The sequence below is a fragment of the Pithys albifrons genome, chromosome 14, assembly GCF_047495875.1.
Source record: "Pithys albifrons albifrons isolate INPA30051 chromosome 14, PitAlb_v1, whole genome shotgun sequence".
Taxonomy (NCBI): Eukaryota; Metazoa; Chordata; class Aves; order Passeriformes; family Thamnophilidae; genus Pithys; species Pithys albifrons.
Window position 1 is genome coordinate 18627406 of NC_092471.1, and position 11255 is coordinate 18638660.

Here is an 11255-nt window from a genome sequence, read left to right on the forward strand (position 1 = left end):
TTAGAATCCTTTAGTGCTGGAATTAGAAGGGATGTGTGAATACGAGTAGTGTCAAAATACAAAGGATACTGAATGAAAACCCACACCTCTGTAAAGGGAAACAACTCATCGTAATTTGCACCTCTTTTGCAAGCATGGCCCTTACAAATAGCTCATTGCAAAGAAACCCAACCAAAATAAAAATACAGCAAACGCACTCCACAACTCGCAGCCACACAACCCACAGAGGCGAGTCCGAAGGCGTCAGGCGTGGTTTAGTTCTGCCACGATAAAGTCCAGCCCTCAATAAGGAGATATAAAAGCCCCTTGAGAAGCATTTCCCTGCGTGAGGCGCTCCCGGGGCAGCAGCACGGCAGTGCTGGCCCACCAGAGCTGCCAGATGTGTGCCCAGGCTGCCCCCTGAGAGAGCACCTGCTCCTGAGAGCAGGGCACACACAGCAGCTGCCCCCCCTAAAGAAGGGCACACATATCAGCTGCCCCCTGAGAGAGGGCACACACAGCAGCTGCCCCCCTAAAGCAGGGCACACACATCAGCTGCCCCCCCTAAAGAAGGGCACACATATCAGCTGCCCCCTGAGAGCAGGGCACACACAACAGCTGCCCCCTGAGAGCAGGGCACACACAGCAGCTGCCCCCCTAAAGCAGGGCACACACAGCAGCTGCCCCCTGAGAGCAGGGCACACATATCAGCTGCCCCCTGAGAGCAGGACACACACACCAGCTGCCCCCTGAGAGCAGGGCACACATATCAGCTGCCCCCTGAGAGCAGGGCACACACAGCAGCTGCCCAGGAGAGTGGGCACACACAACAGCTGCCCCCTGAGAGCAGGGCACACATATCAGCTGCCCACTGAGAGCAGGGCACACACAGCAGCTGCCCAGGAGGATCTGCCTCTGCTCAGGCACGGAAAGGTTGTCCTGGAACAGGAGCCAACAATATTACTGGGCCTAATCAAAGACTTTTTTTCACTACTCTTTACAGGCATTTTCTTTGTACTTCTGGCACCATCTTTGTTAGGAAGATTTATTGGCTGCTTTTCCAAATTTATCAGTCTGCAATGGCCACCAGAAGAAGGGATGTCTTTAAATCACTCTGTGTGGGGAGAGTGGGAACATGTGCCTTACAGTCAGAGCTTCCAATTCTCCTGTGCTGGAAACCGGCTCACAGACATCAACAGTGAGAGGGACCTTTTTAGAGACTTATATTCCAGACATGCTGCTTCTGAAGTGCTTTGAATTTTGAAGTTATTGACTTGCAATTACTGACTGTATTCCTTAAAAAGTAAAAATGAGATTTTCTTTTTTAGCCTCTGAGAAATTAAGAGTAATAGATTTACTTGTTGAATGATATCACATCATAAAATAAAGGTTTCCGACAAGAATCAGCTGAGTGTAAAACTTTGCTATTAGAGTTACCACTTATAATTTCTTTTACAAAGGTTTACTTAATTAAGTTACAAGTAAAAGCAACTGTTGCATTATCTTACAGTACTGGGAGTTACCACTATAATTAGAGTTACCACTATAATTTCTTTTACAAAGGTTTACGTACTTAGTTAAGTTACAAGTAAAAGCAACTGTTGCATTATCTTACAGGACTGGGATCGCTGTTGAGTATCAGGGAAGGATAATAGGATAGATAAAAGTTCTCTGAAAGGGAAAGCACCAGACCCAGCAGAAAGGTGGGGTCGGGCAGCGCTTCATTTGAATGTAAATGTAATTATGAGCAGCAGTTGGGTGACGTCAGACAAGGTCTTGGTAAACCATTACCACCAGCACCTGGTAACTCAGTTGATAATCAAAGAGGTTGAAGTAGAAGATTCCAAGCAGAGTGGCATTATTGGAGAAACCCAAACACAAACATTTGGAAGCAGCAGAAGACAACCCAGGAGCACAGGATGTCGTGCCAAGGAGTGTGACACCATGTACGTGAGCCCGCTCCTGGACAAGGAGGGCGGCATGTACGGGGGCCCCGCCAGGTGCAGCAGCAGCAGCAGCAGCGGCAGCAGCTCCAGCCTGCCCGGGCAGAGCTTCGCGCCCGCGCCGCCCTACCCCGACTACATGGGCTACCATGTGGGCGCGCTGGACGCGGCGGGGCCGCCGCCGGGGCCCTGGGGCTCGCACTACCCCGCGCAGCACAGGGAGGACTGGCCCGCCTTCGGGCCCGGGTCCGGCCCCGCGCAGCTCAGCGCGCCGGCCCCGCAGGGCTCGTACAGCCCCGCCGAGTACAGCGCCCCGCAGCCCGCACAGCCCGGCCCGCACAGCCCCGCACGGCACGGCGCCTTCGACTGGATGCGCAGAGCCGCGCCCGCCACCGCCGCGGGTAAGTGCCCGGAGAGCTCATCTGCCGGCGCTGCCCTCAGGAATAATTAACTTCTCCTGAAGCGCGCGGGTTGGTGGGTCATTTATGACATTTATTTAACCTACTGCTGTTTCACGCAGTTTTGGGTAAATTGGTGCTGTTACACTTTCTCCCCATGAAGGCTCTGTGTGCTTAGTCCACTGGAATTGCTGGTGTGGTTGGACATGGATATGGTTACGACATGGATATGGTTAAGATATGGATGTGGTTACGATATGGATAGGGTTGGTCATGGATGTGGTTAGACATGGATGTGGTTAGACATGGATGTGGTTAGACATGGATGTGGTTAAGACATGGATGTGGTTGGACATGGATGTGGTTAGACATAGATGTCATTAAGATATGGATGTGGTTAAATATGGATGTGGTTAAACATGGATGTGGTTAATTATGGATGTGGATAGACATGGATGTGGTTAAGATATGGATGTGGTTATGGTACGATTGTGGTTAGACATGGATGAGATTAAGATACATCTGCAGCTCCTGTTGGAACATTCTGTAAAGCATTTGGTATGAAAAACATAATAATCTTGAAAGTGTTATGGAGCAAACGAATGCAGCAACATTAACAGTTACAGGCCAAAATACTACAGAATTATTTTTTGCTGCAAGGTAAATATCAATACAAAATCAGGTTGACCTTTTTAAACCTTACAGACTGTTCAATACTTGCAAAGAAAATTATGTGCTCTGATCCAATCTTAGTGATTATGCAATTCTCTGCTGGTTTTCCAGTGCCTTTTCTTTTTCTACCCAGATCTTTTAGTGAGAAGTATTCCTAGAGAGGCAATCTGATTCAAACGATCAGCACAGACTATGTTGTTTGCAGATCACATAATTCCTCACTTAAGCTTCCTCTTCATTTAGTTTCACATCAGTTTTATATCTTTTTCTTACATACCAGAATTCTGCAGCTTGCCACAACTACACAATTAAAACTCACTTTCCCGCAAGTGCCACTCATTGATGTGTCCTTGTCACATTCTACCTCCAGATGAACCTCTCCATGTATATTCCCAAGGTGTAAACTGGGTGTAGCAAGGTCTGACAAATCTATTGTTAAGGTTAAAAGTCGTAAGTGTGTGTTAGGGAGCATCAAAGAAAACGCTCCAAAGAAAGCAGGGCAATTACAATTGGAGCAATCTTAGAAGGCACAGAAAATCAGCACTGCTGCTTCAGACAGAAACCTTCTCCAAATGGTTATTACTCAGGAGAAAGATCAGTCTGGTAATTGTTTCTTAATTATAAAGCAGACTTGTTCTGCTTTCCCACTGTTCCTAGATACAAAATGCCCAGTGAACATTAGGATACCACAATGCCATCCTTCCACCTGGAGCCTCTGCAAAGGCCTTCAAAGCCAGGCGGGTTTACAGTCTGTGCTCCCCTTATGTGTACTCATGTAAATCACAGTAACTTCATTAACATCATTGGAGATTTCCAGGTGTAGAAGTGATGCAAGACCTGAGTGGAGACCAAATTCAAGTGAATGTCAATGAGGGAGCCCTGTCTGTGTCACGCTGTCGCTGAATTTGAAATGTGCTGGCATTCCAAAGAGTAACACAGGCTTAAAAACCTAAATCCTTGCTTTACACTTACTGAACAGACCTGGAAGACCCTGAAAGGTTTCTCACATGCTTGGTTCAAACTTTTTAAAATACATTTGTGATTCAGAGACACAGATCTGGGCCTGAATTGATCTCTAGTCTGAAAAGCACTGACACAGAATTTACACACCCGCTGGAACACTTTAGGAACCGTTCAGGACAGGTGAAACAGGGCCCATCGACAGATGCATGTCCTGAGGCCGTGCCCTTCCTTTGAAGTGTTACAAACAGCTCAGGACTTCACAGAAGTGAGCTCAAGGCATCAAGCCAATTTAGGAAAAGGGACTGTCAGAGTAAAGCACAAATGTGGTAATTGTGCAAAACAAGAAAAGTCCAAATAGAATTGGCTTTTCATCCATGATTAAAAAAAAAACAACTGGGAAAATTTTCATACTGACACATAAAAAGTTGTGATAAATGGAAGGAAATTCAAACAAATGACAAGGCTAAAAATATGCATATAAGTGCTCTGTATTACCTTATCAGTGTTTTCTGGAGTAGAAAACCGACCTGATGCCATTATAACCCCCCTTTGAAATGCGCTTGCTCTCTGGTTTTCCTTATTGCCTTTATATCAGCCATGTTATCAAAGTAGCTACTGGATCCTCTCCTTCCTGTTATCGCTGCTTAGTACAGTGCACTGCTCTCGAATTCCAGCATTACAGCCCTGACCTCTACAAATATATTTATATGTATAAATATGTGCGTGTCCTTAAGCCCTCCAGTGGTGTGTGCTCACATCAATGTGTGTGAGCAGCAAGGAATAACAGAGATCAAAACACATCCAGCTGGATGAGGGACCCTCCTGAAATACTGCCCTAAAGACAAGGGGAATTATTTAGGGGAGTGGATGTGAATGGGATTTCTCCCCTCTCTATTAGACTCTAGTACATAACATTGTATTGTGATTCAATATTCATATTGAGCATTTATAAAAAAATTCAGCTGCAGGGAAAGTGAAATGGAAATTTACCTGATCAAGTCAATCTTCAGGATAAAACATCCTCACAAAGACAGAAGTCCTATGTCCTTCCAACAGATGTGATTTGAAATGATATATCCTCTGTCTTAAGGGCTGTAAGTGTCGATTTGGAACCAACCCCTTTTTTATTTCAAACACACGGACACTGCAAATACACGAGGCAATAAGAAATTCAAGAAACCCAACATCAAAAGTTGGCTTGGTAAAGGTATCTTCCCAGTCAGGCTATCAAAGTGAGGAGAACATCTAAAGAATTCCTGACAGTCTGAACCTGTTTTTACCAAACCCGTATGATAAACGCCCCACTGGCTTCAGTTATGCAAGAGCGGAGCTGCACATTCATTTCTACACCCTCCACACTGTAAAACGGGTGTTTTCTGAGAGCAGGAGAGTGCAAAGCATGAAACCTACTGAAAAGGTATGGAAAGGGGCTGGAAAACAGGCTTAAAACTCCATATGGAAGTTCATCTGGAAGCGACGGTTCCCCGAGAGAGAAGGGATTTTAAGGCGACTAAACCAAAGGACACTGCCTTATTTTCATATGTTAAGCTCAGCCTCAGCTTTTTTTCAACTACAGCGAACACATTTTATGTCTTTGCTTAAACAAGCAGTGATGTCCAAGTAATTCAGATTACAGCACAGCAGAAGCACGGCCAGAAAGCAAAACAGGAAAGCAGAAAAAGGCCAGGCCCCTGCTCTAATGCTAATTTATTTTGCTTTGCAAACTGGTTGTGACATCTATTTTGCACTGGGCTACATTGTCTGAGGGTTTGAGGCCGATCTGTCATATTGAGGCACAGACCCTTTTAACACTTGGCTCTGCTTTGATATGCAGCCTCGTCTCTTCCTTCTCCCTCCTTTCTTCAGGAGTTATATTGCCGGAAAGGGTGATGATTTTCACAGCAAATAAAGAGGCCTTCTCCCGGCTTTATTGTCTTCAGAAGAAATGCTCTGTGAATTTTATGGCCAAGGGGAATGGGGAAAACTACTCCTTCTCTCCACCCCCTCAGATCATGGTTATATTTGCTGATTATAGTGAAGCCGGAATAACCTCGTTGAATTTTAACTTGTTTTCAAAGATTCCCTCTAAGCCTTCGGTTTACAAGGAACCTGAATATCTATCTATTGTCAGCGTTAAAACTACCACTTAGGGCAGAGATTTTAAAGCCAACAATTTGTACCCTGACAAAAGTAAACTTGGCTTGATGATTGTTTTAGTCCTGCAAATTTAGGCAGGAAAATCATGTATGCTGGAAGTCAAACTGGCATAGGAACTGGGAAAATATCCTTAATTATGCGTATTTCAGCCATGTCTACCTCCAGCCTTCAGATAAAAATATCACAGTCTGCCCTAAGTCGGTCCAAAATGAAAGAGAGCTGAGGAAAAAAATATTCCTTCATCTATTTCTGTCCCCTTTGCCTCTGCTAAGATGAAAGAGTCTGACATTTGTTTAGGGCTTGTAAATTCCAAACCAGTTGGCTTGTGGCTCTGAATGTGAAAGGGGTTCTCGATAAGATCTCCTTGTCGCTCCTTTGTGTGGCGTGTGCTTCATCTTAACACCTCAGTGGGTTTTAGGGAACCACTTTAAAGGAGTCTTTGTCCTACAGTTTGTCCCAGAAAACTCACATCAAAAAAAACCTGGGAAGATCAGAAGAAAAAGGAAAACTATCTAGGTGGCTGTTGAAAGTGCAAAGGAGAACAAATAAGTTGAAAACAGATCTCTCTGTATTATTATTATGTGAAGAATTGTTTAAAAATTATATTAAATGAGAGGTGTCTTCTGAACATTCAGTAATTCTTGTCTTAGCGGTACTTACCTAATGTACCTAAGAATAGTTCTTTTATACATTAGAGAGAGGATGATCCTCAAATCCTTTTACAAGTATTTTATTGCCCCATCTTACAAATTGCCTCCAGCTCCAAAGGGAAGCCCAGCACAGAACACCCCAGGAATGCCTCTACAGAAACTCAGCACCTTGCAAGCCTGGACCTGTTTGGGAAAAGGAAATTCAAATTATTATTGAGCATATAAGCACATCCTGTGGCCACACAGGGAAGCAAAAGTATTTCCAGTAGGACGTTTCTTTGTGTTAGAGAAGTGATCTTTAAAAACTCAGGTAAAGAATTAGGCCATGGTACTACTAAAATTGTGACTGAACTTCAGGCTTAAAATCCTGTGTATTTCTGCTCCCAAATACCCAGAAGTCCCTGCAATGAGCACTGAAATGAAAGCCCTTTGAGATTAATAAAGCCAGCACCAATTAGGTAGTGCTGTGAATTATTTAAGATGCTTCAGGGTGTTTATCACTTAAGAGCTTCACACTTAAATGTATGTTTGCAGAGAGAGGGAGATAATGAGGGAAAGACAGTTATGGCAACCAATACTCTCTTGCTTCACCCTGCACCTCATTCCTCCTCTGTACCACACAAAACAGCCCCATGTGAGTACTCTGTAGCTTAATTAATGTCTGTGAAATGCTGAACACGTCTGAAAGATGTTATGGAAAATCAAATTAATAATATCTCTTAATAATATTAATGCGGTTTCTTTCCTGAACAGGTAAAACAAGAACAAAAGAAAAGTACCGAGTGGTCTACACAGACCATCAGAGACTAGAATTAGAGAAGGAGTTTCACTGCAACAGATACATCACCATCAGGAGGAAGTCAGAACTGGCAGCAAACCTGGGACTGTCCGAGAGACAGGTACACAGAGAGCACCCAGCACAGAGAATGCACCACACAGACCCAAATGCACTCACAGTTCATGTGACAGACACCTCCAGTTAGAGGTAACTAAAGCATTAGGAACTCACACACACTACACAAAGTACTTATTCTTACCTGCTAACCTGCTACACAGCCAGAATTTAAACAGTTCAGTTTAATATCATCTTAGCTATGCTCCAAATACTTACGAGAGTCCCAATTTTATTTCTTCTCAAAACCCACACAAAACAATGGCCAGAAAAACATCCAAAGCATCGGATATATTTCAGCAGTAAGCCAGGAAAATTAAAACTCATCATTCAAAGAGCAACCAAATGAGGTACCTAAGGGGAGTTTTTTGTTACAAATGTATTGCCAGTTTTCACAGGCCACATTTTTCCTCACATTTCAGCATGTTCAAGGGGCTCTTCCAGCCCTGGAATTTCAAGTCAGGGTCTGGTTCTGCTGCTGTTTTCACAGGTACTTCACCTACAGCAGTAGGTCAAACCTACTATGTACAGGCTGCCAAATTTGGTGTCACATTTGGTGCCTGTTACACAAACACAAGTAGCCAGGGCTGCCCAGGCAGGGGATGCTCCAGTGCATGCTCAGATCCATCACTTCCTTGGGAAGCAGCTCTGCATTTGTTCATATCAAGCACAAACACATTGAGTCCCTTGAATAAAAGCAGTGCCCTGAGCAGGGCCCAGGGGTGTCAGCTGTGTTCACACACAGACTGGAGGAATTCAGGAGGAGAATTCCATAAAATCCCTCTGTTGGAGAGCACATTTACCAAGCACAGCTCTGCAGTGACTGTTGGGTGCAACCCTCCAGAACTGCAGTGGTTCTGCTGCAGCTGGAGGATAAGGGGGGATTGCATAAGGCATCTCATTTAGCAACCAGATTATTGCCCCCAGGTAAATCTGAACTAGAGATCTTTCTTTTTAGTGTTTTACAAGCATTTGTTCTTTCTGAACATACACATTCAGTTCTCTAAAATGCTCTCCTCTTTCAGTGGCTCCTCTGCTGCTGCATTCAGTCTGTGCAAGAGCTTGGGATAATAGAGAGGGACCAGTGGAGGCTGGGAGTTCAGGGATCAGAAATAACCAGTGATATTTTAGGATCAAGTAGTGGATTTTTATAAACAGATTTTAGTGCAGGGACATTCTCTCCCAGACCCAAAGGGTACACAGATTGCACCCTGAGAATCTAAGTGGCCCCAGACAGTAACAATGAAAACCAAGTTTATCAGGGATGGACTAAAGTTTGTCATACAATAGGACAGAGCTGCACTGGAAAGTCTTCGGAGAACTGCAGTTATGAAAGCTTCAAATTCCCACCTAATATTATGCAAGGAGGCTGATTTAGAGCACAGACATGCCTGGAGTCACCAGAGATGCTGCAGAAAATCAGCACTTCCTTTTTGCACTTCCTCTGCTCCCAGTGCCACCCAGCCTTTGGCAGGCAAAGCTCCTTCAAGTATAGTGTACACAAGGCACTTAATTTCTCTGTATTTCTACAGGACTCATGACAGACAAAGCTAAATGTTTCTTAATGCCATTACCAGTAAGGTAATAAAAATAAATAGAAAACAATGCAAAGGGCATGGGTTCAATCCCCTGTGTGGGCCATTGACTTAAGAGTTGGACTTGATGATCCTTGTGGGTCCCTTCCAGCTCAGAATAGTCTGTGATTCTGTGCAATAATTAGAGTTTTAATACAAAGCAATGGTACAACATATTTATATTCAACACACCTTTTATGCTATAACAAATACTGTAAAGTATGAACACAAACTTTCTATGCATTTACACCTTCACATAAGGAAATAAAATATAGATAGTTATACTAAAAGTAGATTTGCAATAGGTAGGAGCCTTTACACCTGCACTATTAGCCTGGGAAATTGACTGTCATTAGGTAGTGCTGATATATCTAATTATGCACATGACAGTATGTATATGTCTGTAAAATACAGATATAAATATAGAAATATATAATATATAATAAAACCAATCAAAACTTAAAAAATACTAAGAATATAGGCACAAACAAAAGTAACACACAACGTAAAGGAGGAAGAAGAACCCTCAGTGCCTGGCTTTGAATCAACCTGTAACACAGATAACATGGAAATCTTCAAAACTCTTCCATCACTGCATCTTCCTAAGGCCACTGGCAGAGCTGAGGTGATGAACTGATCCCTGTGTTCCCATATAACACAACACGTTCACTTTACAGCAGGCCCAAGAAATGAAAATAATTTCTTATAGACAAGGATCCAGAAAATGAACACAGATATTAACAACAAAACTCTTCACTGCACAAATTTAGTTTGGTTTTGGTTGTTTGGGTTTTTTTTTGTTTGTTTGGGGCTTTTTGTTTATTTGCTTGCTTTGGGATTTGGTTTTTTTTTTTTGATAGTGGTTTTACCCTCCCTGCATCCCCCCTGCTGTGGTTCCTGTGAGGGGCTGAGCAGAGTCTGAGCTGTGCCCTTTGTGTGCCGCAGGTGAAGATCTGGTTCCAGAACCGGCGCGCCAAGGAGCGGAAGCTGCTCAAGAAGAAGCTGTCGCAGTTTGACGGCAGTGGTGGCTCTGCCCACAGCGACTCGGGCTCCCTGAGCCCCAACGAACTGCCCGGCTCCCTCTTCCCACCACCTCACGCCATCAGTGCCTTACAACCCAGTGACATTCACCAGGTCATGGTTTCAGAGTGAACACAGTGGAAAAACCAGGAAAAACCAAAAGCAAAATGGATGTCCCTACCTCTGCCACCACACCTTTAAAACTCACCTCGCCAAGGACCACTGCCATTTAACTGCCTTCAGAGTGCTGAAGCACAGGATCTGGGACTGTTCTCAAAATATTTTAAGTATTGCAAAGATCTCAGGGAACTTGTGCTGCTAAGACTCATCTCTCAATACCTTTGAGTAGCAGGTAATTTGCTTCAGACACTGACACAAAGAATGATATGACACAGATTCAGGCAAAGGTAGTTCTAGTCTGATCATATATATCCAAAGAAAACTATGTGAACTGATTATAAAATAGAGTATTATTGCAGAAAATATAAGAAGCTGAGTGTGTTTGGTTTGTTACATTTATATAATTAGAGTGAACAGTAGATGTTAATAAATATTTACACTTACGTGTACTGAAAACAAAACTTACATGTTTGAAAACAAAACATTCAAAGCACATTTGAATACTCAAGAAAAATAATAATGTCACTATACTAACATACTGCATTTAATTCAATAACACAAGTCATCTTTGCCCTATGTAATTCTATTCAAGGATGCAACAGTTACAGACACACAGGATACCAAACCTGCCAAGATCTGCTCCATTGTAAGAAATGCACCCATTTCTCAGGCACATCAGTAAATGCCAAATAATTTGGAAGATAAGTATTACTTCAAAAACATGAGTAAAATGGCAATGAAAACAGAATTATTACTACCAGCAACCCTGCAAAAAGCAAATAAAGAATTGGCTTAATGTCTCTAAATGTTTCAAGTTAAATAGCAGCAATCCCAGGCCACTGATTTCATACATGACACTTATTTGGGACTGAAGGCAAGGAACATCC

At 43.3% G+C, this 11255-nt stretch overlaps 1 protein-coding gene across 1 annotated transcript; it reads left to right on the forward strand.

Moving 5' to 3' along the window:
• The first annotated feature begins 1923 nt into the window (after positions 1 to 1923).
• CDX4 (caudal type homeobox 4) lies at positions 1924 to 10380 on the forward strand. Its single transcript, XM_071569556.1, has 3 exons — positions 1924 to 2323; positions 7516 to 7661; positions 10174 to 10380. The coding sequence occupies exons 1-3, from the start codon at positions 1924 to 1926 to the stop codon at positions 10378 to 10380; spliced, it is 753 nt and encodes a 250-aa protein (XP_071425657.1).
• The last annotated feature ends 875 nt before the right edge of the window (positions 10381 to 11255 follow it).

Excerpts from the sequence above, each read along its gene's own strand:
- CDX4 (XM_071569556.1), top strand. The coding sequence starts at position 1,924 with ATGTACGTGAGCCCGCTCCTGGACAAGGAGGGCGGCATGTACGGGGGC. Across the intron at positions 2,324-7,515 it reads CGCGCCCGCCACCGCCGCGG|GTAAAACAAGAACAAAAGAA; the intron begins GTAAGTGCCCGG and ends TTTCCTGAACAG. Across the intron at positions 7,662-10,173 it reads TGGGACTGTCCGAGAGACAG|GTGAAGATCTGGTTCCAGAA; the intron begins GTACACAGAGAG and ends TGTGTGCCGCAG.